The sequence below is a fragment of the Saccostrea cucullata genome, unplaced genomic scaffold, assembly GCF_032062105.1.
Source record: "Saccostrea cucullata isolate Sc308-1 unplaced genomic scaffold, CSIRO_AGI_Scuc_v1 ctg525, whole genome shotgun sequence".
NCBI lineage: Eukaryota > Metazoa > Mollusca > Bivalvia > Ostreida > Ostreidae > Saccostrea > Saccostrea cuccullata.
Window position 1 is genome coordinate 198,970 of NW_026932767.1, and position 20,805 is coordinate 219,774.

Genomic DNA, 20,805 nt, shown 5'->3' on the forward strand with positions numbered 1-20,805 from the left:
AATGGCTCTACCTTTGTTCTTTGGAACAATAGATTATAACCTCGAAAATGAGAAGCCAATCAAATCCATTTCTCATGCACCAACTGCCCGGATGTGTGGATCAATCTCACTATTGATTAATTAATAAATCGCATAAGTTTTGAATTACAACATAGTTTTGAAGAATGAATCGATAATATGAAGTTTTTTTTTTTTAAATTCCTTTTGCTTAAAATGAATAATTGAAGGAAACAAAAATAAGTATGAAACACATATCACCCATATCATAGACAGATGATAGAAAGAAAGAGATATTCTTTTGACACAAAAATACAGTGGATCAGATTAATGCTTTTATTTAGTTATATTAAAGTTAGATTTAGTATCTGATACAACAACAAATTTGCACTTAAAAGAAATATCAAAACCCCGAAATCATTTGAAACCAAGGCACGTAGCATCGTTTTTTTTTTTGGGGGGGGGGGTAGTAGCCAGAGAAAATTTATTTTTTTTGCCCGTAAAGGTTGACAAGGAAAAAATAAGGAAAATTTCACTTCGAAAATCCTTTTTTTTTTTTTTTTTGCATACAATACTACATTTAGTTAATATCACTATTCCATGGTAAGAAGTGGGATGGGGGGGGGGGGGGACCAACCTTTCAACGGACATTTTCAATAGTAAAGGTCTTGTTGGGAAAAATGTGGGGGGGGGGGGGGCAGCCCCCCCCCCCCCCCCCTTGTTGCTACGTCCCTGAAACCTTTTAATTAATTTAATTTCTTTGCTAACTGAACTTTTTTTTCATTCATTAAAAATGCCAGTTAATAAAATAAGGAGCTCTATACTAATATACTTTCAAACAAAGTACACATGTGTATATAACGTTTAATAGTACCCCCTCTCATTTTGCAAGTGCTTGCCAGTGCAGAGCTCTGATCTGTGTGTGTGCACGGTAAAATATTAAGTTTATTTGAAAATAGGGTTTTCATTAAAGAAAAAAAAATCATAATGATGCCACAATGAATTTCACCAACATCACCGCTTTTTCAGTAGAATGTGTCGATGAAATAGTTGCAGACTTAAAGCCCCCTTTCCGTTATCAAAAGTATTTTCTGTTTAACACTGATTGAATACATGTTTTAAAAAAAAAATATGCACCGTAATCGAAGATTCGGGTATATATAGCCGTCCGTCTGTCTGTCTGCTTGTCTGTTAGTCCGCAAAAACTTTAACCATGCCCATAACGATTGATTTAGCACACTTGGAGCTGTGACTTTCTTATTTCGCATGTGTATTCCTGGTGACAAGACCTTTCTTTGGGTACCACCAAATTCGACTTTTGACCTTGACCTACTTTTACACAAAAATTCCAAACTTTTACTTTCGTCATAACTTTTGAACGGTAGATGCCAGGACTTTTGACCTTTCGACCTTTGAGTTTGACCTACCTTTCAAAATCTTATCCTTGAAAATAACTTTTGAACAGTAGTGGTAGGGCTTTCATATTTTACAGTTGTATTTCCAGTGAGAAGACCCTACTTTGGGTACCAATTTTTTAAAATTGCATTTAATAAAAGTTTATTCTTTGCTATATTGCCATACGGGGGCATCGGTGTTTCGCAAACACATCTTTTTTGTTTGTTTTTTTTTCTGCTGTACGGGGGCATCGGTGTGTCGGAAATACATCTTGTTTGGTCTTTTTTTAAATTTCTGCTACAAACGTCGGACTCGATTACATTGGATCTTTGCTTTTATTAGATATGAAGTATCGCATGCTAAAAGATGACAGAAACACTGGTGCCCCCATATGACAGCATCTAGCGATGGCTGAAGTTTCACAATTGCAATGTCAAACTTCAGGAGGGATTATGCACACACACAAAATTGACGATTCTCGAGTTATGCTTCTTTTAAAACAAAAGATGGTGAATTTTCGAGCTGTCGGATTGCAGAGGAACGACTACAAAATTGTATTATTATTCTTTATTAGCGTAAGACATACGTATAATCACAATTTTCTAATTCTAAAGAAATGCATAAGTTGATCAAGAGGGAAGTCAGAGTGGGGGCGTGGGGAGCCCCTCACTTGGAATTTTCAGAAGTATTAAATCGCCATGTAAAGGACACGATGTATGGTCTTCAAGCCCCCCTCTGCTCACACAACGAAACAGCAGTTTCATCTTTGGATAAATGGGGGGGGGTTGTCAAAAAAATTCAACTTTGACGTTTGTCGCACTTAATGTTGACTCTACCAAGAGGAATGAAAAAAAAGTCTTGGATATGCCCGCCTTTGCATTGCATGAAAACTTCAATTCATCTTTGGCATTTTTTAAAGCAAGTACATGAATTTTACTCCGTGGTATACGTGTACTTAAATATTTACAAACAAATGTTATTCTGACACCCATAAATTTTATAACTGCAGCAAAAGAACGTACACCGGACAAAGAGAATACTACGGAAGCCCATTGGTGCCACGTATGAAAATTATTTTATCTGGCGGCCGCCACTTATTAATTGGCGGCCGCCACATATATATCTGGCGGCCGCTACTTATTAATGTATTATTTGGCGGCCGACACTTAATTAATTGGCGGTCGCTAAATATTTATATGGCGGCCGCCACTTATATATCTGACGGCCGCCACATAAATTATTTTGCAAAATGTGAGTGTTATTGGATTCAGAGGATGGATGTTGACACAACCGCCTTATTGATAAAAAAGTAAATGATAAAAAACGAATGAAAAAACCATTCTTGGAAATCCAAAATGCAAAACTTCTCAACCAATCATAGCTTACAGCAAACACCATGATTTATGTCCGTGACCCATTTTTTAAAGCATAATTCAAATCAAATATTAATCTGCTCTATGCAAAAACATATCTATTAGAAGTGTGAATTTTACATAATAAATCTCTTACAAGTTTGGTTGATTGATGTTGCTATTATAATTTTTACACTGTAAACCACACATTAAAACATGCGCGCGATTCAGGAAATATATATAAAAACAAATGTAGCGGCCGCCAGATATATCTGGCACCCATAAATTTTATAACTGGCGGCCGCCAAATAATAACTGGCGGCCGCCAGAATTTATATAGCGGCCGCCAGAAAAATATGTGGCGGCCGCCAGATATTATATAGCGGCCGCCAGAAAAACTATGTGGCGGCCGCCATATAAATTATGTGGCGGCCGCTATATATTAAGTGGCTGCCGCCAGATATATAAGTGGCGGCCGCCAAATAATAAGTGGCGACCGCCACATAATTTTGTGGCGGCCGCCAGATATACAAGTGGCGGCCGCCACATAATTTTGTAGAAAATGGCGGATGTGGCGGGGGGGGCACCAATGGGCTTCAAATTATAACGACAAGAAGTGACCCACGTAGAAAATGGGGGGGGGGGTTCAAATTTCTACGGAGAAAAATGACCCTCGTCTATATTCCGAAGGGGTCATTTTTGGTCGTATATAACGGCCCCTTAGCAAGATGGTATCCAACAGAAAAGGGTGGTTGTTCAGCTTTCTTGCGAAACGGATATTAGTTTATTTGCGACGACTTTATTTCGCGATTTACCGAGAGTAAACTAGTTCGCGACGACTTTCGTGATCAAGCCTATATTGATAGACTGTTCTATCAATAGAGATTATATATTTTTCGAGAGAGCTATCGCGAAGAAAATTTCTCGCACGCGAATAAAAGTTGGTTTACAGTATTAGTTTATGACGTATCTTAAAATACTGTGTAACTTGTAGGAAATATCGACAAGATTTTAGTACTAATATCTTTTAAGCATGTGTGTGTGTGTGTTATGCCTCTGTAATGGAAGATTCGGGAATATATAGTTTTTGCCCTGTCCGTTCGTTTGCCTAGCTATTTGTCTGTTTGTTCGCAAAGCTCTAATCTTAACTTTTGAGTCTATGGCGCTTTGGCTTTCACAGTCGCCCGCGTGGCGCAGTGGTTAGAGCGTCTGCTCTACAGTAGCGAAGTAAGGAGTCAATTCTTACGTCGCGGGTTCGAATCCCACGGTGGGACGTGGAGACCAGTCCTTCGGATGATACCGTATAAACCGAGGTCCCGTGTCGGAGTAGGAGCTGGCACAAAAAAGATTCCTATAGCTGTTCAATGGCCCTGAGTGCCGAGTATAAGACAAAATTTGCAGCTCTCAAACGGCAAGTGAAGGCGTCTCCATATGAGTGAAAAATTCTCGAGAAGGACGTTAAACAACACACAATCAATCAATTTATAATATTTCACAGTCAGGTGTATTCCATGTAAGAAGACCTTTCTTTGGATACCAAGACCTCTTGACCATATGGCCATGGAGTTTTACCCATTATTGCAAAAAATAACCAAACTTTAATTTTTACCATAACTTTTGACTACTTCACATCATGAGTATTTACTGAGTCAAGACCTTTCAGTGGGTATAGATATTTTTGACCTATAGACCTTTACCTAGAGTTTGACCCACTTTTTGTCTACCGCTGAAAGTGGGGATATTAATTTCGGTTTGTCTGTCTATTTATCTGTAACCTTCCATTTCCACGCGATTTCGCGAGGCCTTTGAGCTTTTGCAATGAAAATTTTATACAATAACTACCTATGGCCTAAAGAAGATTCTTTTTGTCCTTGAGGTCATAAGGTCAAAGTCATAAATTAATTGTTTTTTAACACTTTCGTTTCCGCGCGACATCTGGAGAAGCCTTTGAGCTTTTGCTATGACATTTTATACCAGAGCTCTATGGCCTAAGGGAGACCCCTATATTGATTTTAAGGTCAAACGGTCAAAGGTCAAGGTCGTAAATTCATACATTGTGTGCGTGTGTGCAAAACTTTCATTTCCGGGAGATATTTCGGGAAGCTTTTGAGTTTTTTTTAAATGCAATCCCTATGCCCCTCTCGCCCTTCTTAAAGTGGCCAATCCCCACTCGACCCCCCCCCCTCCCCACCCCAGCAGGTCAGCACATTATCTTTTTTTCCTTCATCGGGGGACACAGGTTCACTGAATTAGATTGTTGAAAACTTTTACCTTCACCAGAACTTTTGAACAATACATAACAGAATTGTCAATTGTCATATTTCACAGGTATATTCCTTGTGACGTATTTCACAGGTATATTCCTTGCGACACGACCCTCCTTTGGATCTCAACAATTTTGACAGTTCGACTTCACTGTTGAGTTTGACCTACTTATAAAAAAAATAACCTTACCACAGCTTTTGAACAGTAGGCACTGGGGGTTATATATTTCACTGGTATATTTCATATTCAAGGTACATGGTGAATTTCCCTGGGTACCCACTTAAATAAAATATTAAGATTTTGGCATATAGTTGTATTATCATAAGTTTATCTTTTGTAGTCCTTCAGTGTATTTTTAAGGTATATGCTCCATGTTTTTTTTTAAATATATATTTTTAGCTACAGGACAATAAAGTGTAAATTTCAAACTTGCACTATCGTTTTTATTTGATTACTTTAAATTATTTCTAAAATAAGATGTTAAACTTACTCGCAAATTAATGTGATAACATTTTTCCAATAAAATGATTTATATGCTCCATGTTTTTTTTTAAATATATATTTTTACGCTTCTAGGTTTAATTAAAGTGTAATAGTCCGAGCATATGGTCATTATTTGATAGGGAAATTATTTCAATCTTTGTGAGACTTATGTAAAGTGTAGCAATTTTAAATAAAGTATATGTATGTTAATGTTGATGAAATAGAGAATTTTTGCCTTGACCTTTGAAATTAAATGCACAAAAACCATCCCAGGCTTATGTGCATCACCATCAAGAGACAATATGTAACAATTTATGATTTGTGCCTTGAGTTCAAGATTGTGTACTGATACTGTATACTGCTAAATGAGTCATTTATGTCAATGGCCTTGACCTATAAATGGAAGTCAGAGTGGTAAAAACTGTTACACATCCTTGAAAAATTTGCGATTGTGGTGTCAGAATCAAAATAATTCTTATTAATTGTAAGCCTTCATAACTGATCATAGGAAGTAGGTGTTTTTTTTACAGATATATCAGCAGACTTGTCAATGTGGTCATGTGGCTCAGTAGGTCAACCCAAAAAAGAGCAATTCAAATCACCTGGCCACTTTTCTTTGCAACTGAGACACCAACCACTCATTTAATAGCAGGTACATACTAGTAACCCACACATCCATCAATAAGATAAAAGTTAAAAGATGAATATATTGTACAAGTTTTTAAATATTTATTTGATATAATTTGTACAATTATTATTTTGGCAAATGCATAAGTATTGATTAAATAATGTTAATCTTGAAATATAAAATATTACATTGATAATAAATAACAACAACACTGTACAACTGCCATAATAAAGTATGTAATACACAAACAAGCAGTCATTATGGCCATACAAAATAAATGACAAATTGATTCCTTCAGTGTCTGTATGTCTGTCTATAAAATGGATGAGGTAGAAAAATAACGAGTGAATTTTCTGTTGAACTAGTGAAATTTGTTCAAACAAGCAAATAAAATGCTACTACAGATCTGTTCTCTTTGTTTTAAGTAATACAACCTAATCCTATAACAAAGATGATGAAAACAATGACAAATATAGCACCTTATTCAGCAGTATCAATGTACTTTTGTAGAGTTAGGACTCAACTGAGTTTTAAATCTTCCTATTTCCAATGGTCTTATGAAAACTCCAAAGAAATTTATTTGTTCCCATGTCAAATGAATGCTCCCACTAACTAACAGAATCTACAGCTTATAGAAGCCTCCAGTAAGCTGATGCATGTGCTTTTTTTTATGGATTCTATGCATGTTCATATTGGATCACCTTTAGCCACGACGAAAAAACGAAACTGACAAAAGAAAACCCTTCTTGTTATGCATTAAGTCCAAAATTAGCTATCGCAGTTCATACTGAAAATAGTATCTGATGTTTTAATTCAAAACCAACTGTATCAGTTTACACATGTAAAAGTCTCAACTGGTTCAGTTAGAGATGATTTTAGTCAGGAACTGTATCTTTTGGCACCAGTGTATTTCTCCATGGCTCTGTGCCTTTTTATTGCACAATTTATGCAATTTGGATTTTTAAGAATCTTCTTTCCTTTTGGTGAAAACTAAGAACAAATCCAGATTCCCTCACACCTGAAATGACAATAATGAGAATAAGTTTCAAATTATCCATTTTATAGAATTTGGAATTTCACAAGTGATTTTTATTAAAAATAAATTCTTACATCCGTGCTTATGGTGTCACTAAACAGTTCTGACTTATTGATCATTGGTTCTTTTGTAAGCATTATGCCTCTTTCTGATTGGTCATAATATTTAGCTCCATGGTCCTCTCCTGATGAAATATCTGTTCCTATCCCACTTTCTGAAAGTAAAAAGTTCAAAAAAATATCAATCTTGGAACAAAATTATACAAAGGCCACAAAAAAAAATCATTCAAACTAAAAGTATGAGCTTAGAATAATAAATCCACAATTTAAACATCCACTCTCTCCAATACACTGTACATTATAAGAATATTGTATAACAATAGCTAAAAGGCATTCAATATATATCCAGGATTTTCTCCCTTATGACAAGAATGCTGCTAATATGCATAACATGTACAAGAATATTGTATTACAATGCAAACAAATGCAATAAATATTCACGATTAATTATCTCCCTTTTGATAAGACTGTAGCTGAGTTTACCATTGGAGAGATAGTTGGTCCTGGAGCTGTCCTGGGTCAGGTGCTGGGGGTAGAAGGCCCCCGAGTGGCTACTACTAGAGGAGGAGGTACTGCTGACAGAGATGATGGAGTGGGGGCGTTTGTTGTTCTGGTACATGTGATCAAAGGAGGATACAGCTATGGAGTTCCTTGTACGTGCTGTAATAGTATATATACAGATGAATACATCTGAGGGTACCACATCAGAGGTATGCAAGGCAGATATTTTAAATACAATGCAAAAACATAATTCATATCAATAATGCATAGTTATTGAATCTTTATACAGAGACTTATGGAAAAAATTAAATAGTATATATCTTCAGATAACTTTTAGAAACATTTGATTATAGAAATATACATTATACAGAAAAAAAATACGCTAACAAATGATGATAGGAAAAAGTACATGCTAAGTTTGAAACTTACACTGGAAGTTGCCAGATGCCACATTAATAAATCGATCGTTAATCTGGTTTGCACTTGGTTTGATTTCCAAACATGGTTTGTTTCCTATTCCCATTGTAGCCATCTCAGACATATGCTTTTCTGAAAAAAAGAAAAGCAAATTGTTTTAACCTTTTTCAAACACATTTGAATTTAATATTTCTAAGAGTTTTTCCACACTCCACTGATCCTGTTCTACCTACCCCTGTTTTTAATGGCTTGATTCCACAATACTCTAGAGATTTCCTTCACCCAGTGATGCCTGACGTCAGAGCTCTGGGCCTGCAGGATGTAGCTCCCCCGTGACCTCTTACGGAACCAGATCTCAAACTTGTATCCTGTGTCCCCGTAATTCTCTGTCAGTCCCACTTCTGCCATCTGTCAAACAAAATCAACCAATATTTACATTTAATGAGGACACATGTATGTGATAAGTACTACCAGTAATAAAGGGCTTTAAAAAACCACCAAGGTGTAAAAGTTTTCAAAATAATAGGCACTCCCATCTAAAATTGGTAATTTTGTTTTAATAAATGCCAGTACATTGTATTTCACTATCATCTTAAACCACAAGTATCTGTCATTTCTTTGCATAAAATGTACATGTAGATATAACAAAATTTGCCTACCTTTAAGGAAAATTTGTAGAGATAGCTGTCTGGTCCCCCATTTCTACCCCTCCTTGTTTTACTGAACAGAATAAGATCTTCAAACAGGAAAACATGGCGTAAGGATTTCTTTCTCCCCTGCCAAACAATAAACTCATCTTGTCGCAGTAACCTCCCTTGCTCTTGCAGATTTACCTAATGATTCAAAAAGATTGAAAAATGACATTTTAATTTTTTTGTTTTAATCTTTTCTATTTTAAACTTTGATCTATGCATGAACAAATATCTGTATTCTTAAAGTTCTTACATCACATTCTCTCAGGGAGTCCATAGCTAGGAGATCATTTCCATGGCGTAGTTGGAACTTGACCATTTGTTCAGCTGCCTGTAATACAAATGTAAAAGGTCATTGAATATGTTCAAAGAGAAACATAGAAAATTTGCTTTCAAAATATTTTATTCCAGCAAAATAGAAAAATTTTCTGTTCATGCCTTTTAAATAAAAGAGGTGTTTAGTTTCTACTAGTGAATGCTTTAGTGAAAACTGACCCTGAGATCCTGGAATTCTTGGTCTGATGGGGGACATTCCTTCATGATCTGTTTCAGTAGGAGGGCATATTTCCCCATTCTCTGTACTGGCTTCAGCAGATAACTGCCTAGGTCCATCCTGTCCCCTAATTTTGCCTGTTTATCCTGTTATAAGAAACCAAAAATCCATGTACCCACAAGCACATAAACATAATAAATAAGTAAATATACAAAAAACGTACATTTCATAACAGTGAATTTTTTTTTTGTAATGTCTCTTAAAGAATGACAACAGTATCTTACCTTGAAGAAGTGTTTCCCATACTCTGCCATCAACATATCAGACTTTGGTTTGTTTTTGTTGTAGAGAGCATAGAGGTAAAATTGTGCCTCCTATAAAGATTAAAAGAAAATTTAGTTGTATGTAAATCAAGCATAGATATGTATATTAAAATCATCAGATCAATCAATTTTGATGTTTGACACAAGGTGAAAAAAGAAATCCACCTTGAATGAAACATTTTATAATCTTACATGCATGAGGAAGTAATGTGAGATTTGGAATGGGTTTCTCTCACACCGCTCCACCTCCCTCAGGAAGTACTGACGGTGGAACTGATAAATCTTCTCAATGTTCCCAAAAATGATGCTGCCCTTCCCCCTCAGAGCCTGTGGTACATCGGGCCGCTGAAGCTCGGGGATGTAGTTTTCGATGACGTACTGTAGGGAAAGGACATAATCCCTCTCGGTTTGTACCATCTCTCTCATGATGTGGCACAAAGTCCTATGTGAACAAAGAAAATTTGCACCTTAATTCATCTGGCATTAAAATGAAATTTTAAATGTACAGCCTTCTTGCATTAAACTTTAAATTTACACTAATATTAGACATCTTTAGTCAAAATTTTGAAAATTAAATTGCAATATGCAATGCACACTTGTTTGTGAACTTATCAGTTAGAAAAGAAGAAACTTAACAACTATTTACTTATATTCTAGCGCTGTTTATTTTGTCCCTACCTTTTACTTTTCTCCGTACTGGACAGCTTAAGTTCTGATACAGCTGGCATGGATGTGAGGTGTGTGTTGACAGGAACAGGGGCCCAGTGCTGGGGGAGAGGGGGGACAGGGGGTGGGTTGTCCCCCTCAGGGGCCTGGTTCTCTTCCTCCTCAGGGAGGCTAAAATTAGAAAGATACATATAACAACCTTGAGAGGAAAAAAATCATATAGGAATGCTGAAGGATTTTTATCAATAATAAAAAATTCTTTTGATGTGTGGAACAGACAAATTGTTTTTTGCTGCTTTTCTACCAAAAAAAAATTTGTATCAGGCAATAAAAAGAAACCACTGAAGACTCTGGTGAAAATGAACACTAATCACACCACATGAAGAGAATGTTATTCCCACTGGTTGGCCTACTTTGAGATAACACAAACTTCCTCTAACTCTTTAGCTTTGGTATACAGATCAATAGAAAGAAAACGCCTCTACTCCAATAGAGATGGAATTGTTATTATTTTATAGACAAGCAGCTCTGTCAGTATGCTATACTGGATTTAAGTGAGATTTAAGCCGTAATGATTTCCTCTGATAAAATCAGATGATTGGTTGTATAAGTTCATAAAAACACCAAGAAATATCCTGTTAGTTGCTTTCATATCATTTAATAATTATCTTAATATTTTTAATTGCACATTTTGTTGAACATGCTAATAACTTTGCCTGTGGTTCATAAAAACTTGGAGAAAATAACCTGTACGTTGATATCATTTAAAATGTTTTTGTTTTTATTAATTGCACAATGTTTACCAAACATTTTCATAACACAATAATCCTGATCAATTTATGATTCCACTTCACAAGGCTACCTCTGGCTAAGAATTAATGTGTTATAAGTAGTTTTATGAACTTTCCAAATGATTCCTCATATAATACCCCGGTAAATCCAATGTGTAAGAAATACATAGAATGTAATACTTAGCTGCCACCATAGCAAATGACATTGCATAGTATTTTTCACCATGAAACATGAAGTAATAGAGATCAGGCCATTATTAAACATATACTATGTATAAACCGAACCTCAATTGTAAAGTTGTGTAGATAGGTAAATGTTTTTTTCCCTATAGATTGGTCAGCTGGCCTTTCAACCATGAAAATCCATTCAAATAACTAAATAAAAATTTTTAACATTTCAGTTAGAGGAGAACGGTAATGAAATATTGTCCTAGTGGTGAGAATAACTTTAGGGGTTCTTACCTTGATAAGCTGTCAGAACTGGCAGTGATCATACTGATGGGGCGTGGATCCTGGCTTTTACTCCACAAAGGACGGTTTCGGTCCATGATGAGGTCTTCCTCCTCCATGATGACGTTACCTGGTAAGGGCACGGTGGGGGCGCGCTTGATGATCTTCTTCTGAGGTCTGTTATGTAAGGGCAGGGTCGAGGTAGAATTGGCCAAGATGGGGGACATTGAATGAATGGGGGATGATTTGTAGGTATGACTGGGGGAGGCATTAGCCATGTCACTCGCAGACTCACTGAGATCCTCCCTGGAGGACCCCAGTCGAGAATCAATCAGGGACTTAGGTAAAGCCGTCACTATACGGTCTGACATGTCCTGTGTGTAGAAATCTTCCCGGGGTAACTGAGACCTGAGGAAACGATCTGACACACTTTTGCGTAGTTCAGGGTGGGGTTTCACTTGTCTGAGGGGGGTACTAGAGGACTGAGGCTCCCACACTGACTCCTGGGGTACGGGAAATTTCCCAGAATTCACAGCACTACCTGCAGGAGATAGTTCCCTCACAGAGGATTTCCTGCTTTCAGAGGGAGTGTTCTCCCTTTCTTCCATTACAAGTTTCTCTCTTGCACGTTTTAATGTACACTGTCTTAACGTTAATAATTTTTGTGTTTCATCACAGCGCTCCTTGGCCACACGACACTGTTCCAGCATTTTTTCACTTTGTAGCTTCTCAGCTAAATCAAACATGTACGTGAATGTTTCTGGTTTCATAACAGGATGATCCCTCAGATACAGATCCAAGCTCCGTAGTAACTTATCCAGTCCGCTCAATGTTTCACAGTGTTCCATTTTCATACTTGCTACATACTTCATAGCATCTAAAGCCCACTCATATGTCTGAAAAATCCAACATGATAATTAAATTAACACTTTGGAGTATCAATCATTATCATTAATTAACATTATCAAAAAATGTGTAAATTCCAATTTCACTCTTTTCTTTTCCAATAATAATTCCTTTAAAATTAGATGTGAAATACCGATAATTAACCTTTTCATTCTTTTTCACGCTCCCTGTTTTGACCTGCCTTTTCATCTTTACTAAGGCAATCTATAAATTGCATCTCAGTAAGCTTTACTAGACTCACCCTATCCAGGAGCTGGTAACATTTAGAGGTCCGTTCAATCTGTTCCCGGGTGTCCTCCAGCCGTGAAGTAAAGGACTGTAGATGTTTTTTGAGCGTGCGGGCCAGCTCCTTGTAACCGGTGGCTTCGTCAAAGTTTCCAGACTGAGCCAGCATGCTAGCCTCGTCCAGAAGATCATTGCCCTTTTCTATGTGGGTCTGAAATCAATAAAAGAGCTCCTCAGAATCTGGCCAAGACTGTCCACAAATAGATAAAAATTGTACATTTTGTTAACTGCTATAGGCTTTACTTAATCAAGGAGTATGGCATAAAATCTCTAATTTTTATGGTCAATGAAGTCACATGGGAAGGAAGTGTATTAATGCTAAGAGTCTTTAATATCATCAAAAAAATTTGTCAGAAATTAATATGAAAGGTTTATTAATTTGAAAGGTTTAATAATTTTGACGATTTCAGTATTTGTGATATATATTTTCTCGACTTGAATAATTGATGGTTCACCAGATCTTAGCAGGAATGAGAATGTTAATTAGTTGTTATTTTGACAATTATTAATTATTTTTCTTAAAAATATGCTAGAAAAACAAAATTTCACTTTTTTGAAATGTTTAGGTACATAAAAAATCATTTTTTGAACTTGCTGACATCACCTTTTACAATTATATTTTTTGATTTTCTATAATTGTAATTTGAAAGATGAAACAAATAAATTAATTTTAAACTATATAATATGTTTAAATACCGGTATTTTTTTAAAATTATATATAAAAATCGTGATATACCGGTATACCTGATAAAATCGCACATCCCTAAAAATCAAGAAGAAAATGTAAGTTTTTAAAAAATACATTGTTTGTGGTACATGTACTTATTTATATAGGTCTGAACATCTTTTTCTAATAAGTCATATTTATGTTGGTGTCAATACCTGGATATTCAAATTGAACATTGGTGATGATTCACTAATCTGCTTTACTTAAAGAGAAAAAAAACCCCAATTACTTTAATTTTTTTTTAATTCTTGTTAAATCATAAGGGAACAACTTTTCAACAAATTTTCAAAACACACAACAAAATAAAAATTTATTATTATTATTATTTTTTTTTTTGAAAAGCAGTATGTAAAAGACATACATATAATCAACAAAGAAGAAAAAGTTTTTTCAACATAAAAAATATCTTACCATCCCCAGGAATAAAATCCTAACTTTACATAAGAAAAGCGGGAAAAAAGAGAAAGACTTTTTAAACTTCTTTGTAATCCAATGTACAGGGAATTTTCCCATGGCTCTTTAATTAAATTTTTCACAAGAACAGAATATTTCCACAACAGAGAAACAATGAAATTCAATGTAATGACACAACACCACACACTATAGAAGAAATGCTCATCAACTCTAATCCAAAGTGAGTTTCTCCAGTAATGCACCTCTCACTGCAAGCATCCCAATGACTAATACTAAACATGCCTCATAGCTCGGAGCATTAAAAAAACTTATGAAAGTCTTCAGAACTCCTTGTGTTTATCTGAGAGATAATCAGGAACAGATGGAATCAAGATCAAACATTAAACATCAGATGTCCCCACCCATAGAAATTAGCAAAACTGAAAATTCATATTTCACCACCAGAGGGCAGTGTTGTCAGGGGGGAGGGTCTGTAATGCCAGCATCATAATGTGACCCCATGTGGAGTAGCCAGAAAATGTAAGCAGCTCAGGAGATAAGTCCAATAAAAACAGAGGCTCAAGATGTGGCAGCTTCTTTACAAGATTAGTTTTCACTCACTAATTTTGTGCCATAACTGTTTATTTTTCTTTTATGTAAACTCCACTTGATTTCTGATGCAACCGTGCAACCGTGAGGGAAACTTTCCTGTCTTTGTGTTTATCTGAGATGCAGAGCCAGACCAAACAGAGATTGTAAACAAACAAAATAATGTGAAATCACTAGTTTTTGTGGGGGTTTAATTTTCATTGTTTTTTGGGGTATTGAAAGACCCATGAATTTATTACCACTGCGAAATGTAAAATTTCATATGCATTACATACTAAACATCTTCAACCACGAAATTAATTCCCCACATACCAATATTTTTTCCTAAAACCTTGAAAATTTGACCCTTCGAAAATATGTGATTTTATGGTTCATGGTTCTTTGTTTTTAGATATAGATTGACCCTCAGAAAGGATTTTGTGCTCACAACACAATTTTTTCCTCCAAAAACTCAAAAAATGCCCCCTACTGTTAATAGTTTAGCTGCACATTAATTACACAGTAGGGAATATAGTGAAAATAAAACCCAGTAATTATTGTATTGTTAGATAAGCATCGCTGTAATTATAACAGCTTGTTGTTTCCTGCAATGAGTTTTGCTGGACCCCACACTGGGAATGATACTGCAAGCTGTTTTCTTTGATCAGCAGAATTTGAAAGACAAAATATAAAACCTTCTAATCCTAGCATGTATCAAAATAAAAATCCACAGAAAACATATGTTTTATAATGTTTTATGATTACACAACTGTTAAGTTTTGCAAATAAAATCTGCTAGATAAATCAAAGAAATAAATGCATTTAAACATATGATTCATTGCAACTTTCAATCACATGTGATGTTGATGAAATGATGCAAGAGAGAAAACGATGCTCTGCTGTCAACAAAAACCAAGTTTGCAGTGAAGAATAAGATGAAAAAAAATTGCAAAAATATTGCCAAAATTAATTTCAGTTTATCTTTAGAGGGTATGTGAAAAAAATTACCCAATCAGATATCAATGTATATCAGGTATGTTGCCCAGATTGTACAATACACATTACAGTCGTCAGTGCATGATAATAAAACAAACCATACTGCTGCCATATATAACTGACAATTTTTTTTTTAGAATATATGTGATCAGAAAGGTAATGTGGGAAGGAAAAGCTATTCTATGCAAGATCAGGCCAAGCTGAACAAATGAACATTAATAATGAGCCTGTAGCAAAAGATTGTCATTTTTATATCTGCCACTAAATTTCCTTGATGTATGACAAATTCATTGAAAGATTGATCCAATAACTTAAATCATACACAAAGTTAGATCAATTCATATGCTTATAGACAACATACAGTGTATCATGCTTTATATTTTTGAAGTCTTACCATTGCAGAGAAGTAGAATTTGTCAAACTCTTTCTGCTGCCCACGGATGGCCTTGAGGTTGTCCCCGAGATGGGCGTGTCTCTGGAGGGATTCCTCACCGGTCCTCTCTGTCCAGGTTATAATCTATAAATAGAAACGTAGTACCCTGATAAGTCTCATTCTCATCAACAAGCAAAAAATCATGATACTTACAAAATGGAAATAGTTCATTGTGTCTGCTACTTGGTAGTACTTAAACAATTTTTGTTTCTGATGAGAATATACAACAAAGATTAAAACACACTTACTATATCTTACACAAAGATCTAAGCTGCTTGAATTCCTATCCAAATTATAAGTAATATTTCTTACCAAGCTCACCACCAAGCAATAAAATATCTAACTAACATTAACAGCATTACACAGGTGGTTGTGTGTTCTTGGCCATTAGCTATAAACACACTGAGAGGTTTCATGGGGTTTTCAACATCTTTTTAAGAACACCTCTGGTATGAAAAATTGTGGTGCAGGGTTTCATAATCCACAGCTGATCTGCTACAAAGAAATTATCAGTTTCTCATTTTCCTCATCTCTAGGTCTCTTGATAATACATTTTCAGAACTAGCCAATAATTCTACATACCCACAATAAACTTCAATGTCCCTCGTAATGAGTAATCACATTTCTACAGGTATGTCCCTTTTCCCATCAATACACAGATAACTGTCTCCCTTCTTGCATCATAACCAGACCTCCTAACATCTAAACCTTCTCACACAAAAAATTCCAGAACACTGTGTCCTCTGTCCACATTTCTGAGTGACACCTGTACCTGATGAATACCTGATACAGGTGTTTCACTTCAAAGAGAACAGACTCTGTTAACATACAGCCTGGTATATATAGGAGAGGTCTATGCTGTAAGTGGCAAGCAAGATGTGTAGCCTTTTTGTTTCATTATTTTGACCTTTGACCAGATTGTTTAGAGTAACACACCCATTATTTACTACATCAAAGATAAAAAATACACAAAATATTTCATCAGCATCAAGGCATGTTTATATACATTGTTTGAAATCTTAACATGCTCTCATAATTGTCAGGCAGACTGGTAAATATCAATAACAACTCAACAACATTTGGTAATTCCACTGTGCAAACTTCAATTCTTTTCCACACAATTTTTTTTTTTAGAATTTTTTATAGAGGTTTCCCATCCTTCACCCAAGCTATCATTAAATCACAGATGGATTCCCTCAGACAGGTACATGCAGTATGTGCATGTGAAATTAACTATCTGTTAGAGGCCATCATTAGCACTTCTTGGCTCCCCTTCAGACTGATTGGCCGTATCAATGGCCATGTGTCCGAGCCTCCATGTTGTGTGATAAATCACCAGATTCATTAACGCATTCCTCAGCTTTTTACCTCAGATAAGATTTACCTAATGAGGTCAGATAAATCAGGAATTGATATCCTCTCTCATCTAATATACATTACATGGTATATTAAAAAAAATTCTTAATAAGGTATTAAACAATTTACAATAAGAGCATATGGCATTAAATGATTTTTTTACAAGTAGCAATAGCATATTTATTATGTATAATTTTAATTATTTTGTAATACATGTACTTATTCATATAAAACCCTCACCTTGTTTTAATTAAAAATGCTCCTGGGGAATCTGTTCAAAACACTAATTAAAATCTATTTCTTTAATAATTAATTTACTTATTGCGTGTAGAAAACTGATATTATTTAGTGTAAATGTATTAAAATTTTTCTAATCTAAAAATGGGAACAAAATTAATCCTACTTTTTTTTTTTAATGTTCTTTTATTTTGTTAACTGAAAACAACCTAATCAAGATATGAAAATGCACTATCATGTCCTTTCATCAAGATATCTACTGCTAAATGACATAAATGATGATAACTTTTTCATAATTAATATTAAATTTTTCGAACTTCCAATCATACAAATTTCATATCAATACTTAATATCACAGCAATATGGAAATAAGTTTATTTGAGAAAAATATGATCTTAAAAAAATGCAACATGAGGTATCTAAAGTTGAAACTTTCCCCCCTCATTCATTAGAATAAATACAATGTAAATTGTACGTATAGTTTATCAATAAAGAATGATTTCTACCTTTAATCAACATAGTTCCAAATTCATCCTATTTACTATCTGAAATCCCACCATGGCAAAACACTAATTAACTTTCTACCTAGAATTTTCAGGTAAGTAAACCATTTAATAATCCCTCTGAGCTATCAATTCCCTTTCCTTTGAACTCCAAATGTTCATCATCACAGTGATATAATAACAACAATTATCACTTGGTGGGATACCTATCTATTGTTTGAGGTATCACTTCTCTGTATACACCTTCACTGCTGCAGGTGCTTTTAGCAGGTGCTTGTTACACTTATATTCAGTTATTTTCTCCACAATCTGCCTTCTTCTTCACTTCTCAACAATAAGCCTGTACAAAATTACATTAATTCCTTTCCAACAGCCTACAGGTATTGGTAAAAATTACCACATGTCCCATGAAATGCATCCTTTTATACAGAAGCCCAGTTTTTAGCAACAATCAATATTTCTCAGTTTTCTGCTCTGTCACTTGATTAGCTAAATTTCCCCTGCACTGTAACCAAAAGACAGCTATTTCTTGGTGCAGAATCTACAGAGAGCTAGTTCTTTGAAAGAAATTGACAAAATAATATAATCCTAAAAATATAATTTAATTTGTCAAATTAAATTTTCTTTCACTACTGACCCCAGTCTGTTTCCCTAATTCAAACTGACAAAAATATAAAATTTTCAAAAGCCCTCAGAGTTAAAAATAATTGTAAGACTTCTTTTTATGAGTGTAGTGTACTGAAAGTATAGATCATCTTGGTACACTAATTAGCATCAAAGTTAGACAGGTAGCTAGTAACAAGGCCAAAGAATCATCTAATTTAGGGTACCTTTTTAATCTATTAATAAGCATATGAAATGCTTTATTTCTTCTACTTTGAACTGCAGATGGAAGAAATATCATTTCTTCTAAGCTTAGAAATTAAATCATAACTGCACATAGAAGGTATATAATAAGATAAACTTGAGTCATCATTAAAGTACACTATACAGCCAAATCCACCCTTTGTATATTTATTTCAGTTTTTTCCCAAGGTTGAATGATGCACATCAAACATCCAAGCTACCCCAATATGTACTGACCTTTGTGCACTCTTCTTCAAACTCTCTGAGCTGCTGGCAATGTTCAAGCTTGGAGAGCCGGTTATCAGCGATGTGAACCAGCTTCACCATGGTGCTGTTCAGGTTATCATACAATCGGTTCACAGACTCCATCAGATCCCTGAAAGAGGAAGACATATTGCCCTGATTTCTGACATGCAGGTAACAGTGACCTAGCCGACCTGCAGCTGGGTCAATTAATTAGTGACATATTCTCTGTATGTTCCCAATACTCTATAATTAATTAATCCTTAGGTGTGATTCAATCATGTTCATACAAGTTCTACAGATAGATTGAAAAAAGTGTTGAATTATTCCTTATTGATAAAATAAAAATAAATAGATAAATAAATAATTTTTTAGCTATTTTATCTGAAACTCTAATCTATATTTTCCCCATGCAGGCAGTAAAGATTTTAATTTTGTGTTGATTCAGCTCAAATTAGAAAAAAAAAATCTCTTAAGATTGTCATAAAAATGTAACAATATGATTTAGAAAACAAATCTTTTAAGAATAAAAATAGTGTCTCTGATATTTAGCTTACCTGTAGTCTTCAGAATGTCCCATGTGAGCATCCATCCTCCTGAGGCAGTTGATGACCGACTCGCCCTCATTCTGGAGTGAGATCAGTCGCGGATCATTGAACGCCGTCCTCATGGTCTGCTCGTGATGCTCAATGAGATGTCGAGCTTCTTGTGTGGAGACTGGCATGACCTGAGGCTCGCTGAGATCTTGCATGGTGACCATCAGATATTTAGCTACATTTCTTATTTTGCTCATAAATGGATCCAATTCCTGTATAAATGAAATATACTTAGTTTTAAGCTGAAAACAATTTAATTAATAAGCTAATTATTTTAAGATCCACTTAACTTTTGGCTCCCTGCTGATAAAACTTTCTCACACTTATAAATAGGGAAATGTGATGTATATGTATTTTTTCTATACAATGAGAATTCATACCACATGAAATCGGATCCACTCCTCATGATTATACATGTAAAGACCATCTAAATCTAATGGAAGTTGGTCCAAGGGAATGAACTCTTGTAGTAACTCGGGGGCTAGAAGAACATCCAGCTTTAAGAAACAAAAAATATGAATGAACACAAAAAGTTACACAATGCTCACATGAATTGTCTTTCTTGATAAAAATTTAAAGGGTCTTTACCTTAAATGGTGTCTGGGAGTCAAATACAGGTGACATCTGAAGTAATGGTTGAGTATAGGCATCTGCCAGGAAATGTAACACAGCGATACCACCAGGACAGTTCCCCTGTCATATAAAACAGAAGCTATAAGATTGCATAAAAAGTATCAACTTTCATAGGAAGAAATAGCACAGGAAATGTGAAGAAAAATGCACAGTTATCTTAATACAAGATAATATTTACAAAATTACTTTAGCTCTATTAGTTTTGACCATCACATTTATCAATGTTTTACCTCAAATAAGTATAGACTCTCCAGTAAAGTATTGATAATGGAAGTAGTTGCACCCTGTATCACTGCTACAATGGTTACCCCTCTCATACGAATTTCCTCCCTGTAAAGATAAACAAACAATTAGTAAATAGAAAAACTTATTACCTCTTTGACCTTTCTCATCATTTTTCACCACAGATGTAGAGATTTGTCAGTGTGTCATGGAGTAATTTAACTGTATATAAAGAAAATTTTGATACCAATATGATTTTAATTATTTTCAGTCAACTCTATATTTTAATCAAA

At 35.0% G+C, this 20,805-nt stretch overlaps 1 protein-coding gene across 7 annotated transcripts in view; it reads right to left on the reverse strand.

Moving 5' to 3' along the window:
- Positions 1-6,199: 6,199 nt before the first annotated feature.
- Positions 6,200-20,805, reverse strand: part of LOC134236082 (pleckstrin homology domain-containing family G member 4B-like) — a 43,761-nt gene continuing 29,155 nt past the window's right edge. For all 7 annotated transcript variants that reach the window (XM_062718261.1, XM_062718262.1, XM_062718264.1 and 4 more), the window contains 19 exons: positions 20,521-20,620; positions 20,246-20,350; positions 20,038-20,154; positions 19,619-19,869; positions 19,056-19,194; positions 15,838-15,960; positions 12,696-12,890; positions 11,561-12,444; positions 10,320-10,478; positions 9,834-10,083; positions 9,603-9,692; positions 9,321-9,464; positions 9,079-9,156; positions 8,793-8,966; positions 8,367-8,541; positions 8,146-8,265; positions 7,699-7,875; positions 7,231-7,370; positions 6,200-7,138 (listed from right to left, as the gene is read on the reverse strand). In XM_062718261.1, coding sequence (XP_062574245.1) covers positions 7,133-7,138; positions 7,231-7,370; positions 7,699-7,875; positions 8,146-8,265; positions 8,367-8,541; positions 8,793-8,966; positions 9,079-9,156; positions 9,321-9,464; positions 9,603-9,692; positions 9,834-10,083; positions 10,320-10,478; positions 11,561-12,444; positions 12,696-12,890; positions 15,838-15,960; positions 19,056-19,194; positions 19,619-19,869; positions 20,038-20,154; positions 20,246-20,350; positions 20,521-20,620 — 3,427 coding nt within the window. In that variant the 3' untranslated portion in view covers positions 6,200-7,132. The remainder of the gene's footprint in view (positions 7,139-7,230; positions 7,371-7,698; positions 7,876-8,145; positions 8,266-8,366; positions 8,542-8,792; positions 8,967-9,078; positions 9,157-9,320; positions 9,465-9,602; positions 9,693-9,833; positions 10,084-10,319; positions 10,479-11,560; positions 12,445-12,695; positions 12,891-15,837; positions 15,961-19,055; positions 19,195-19,618; positions 19,870-20,037; positions 20,155-20,245; positions 20,351-20,520; positions 20,621-20,805) is intronic.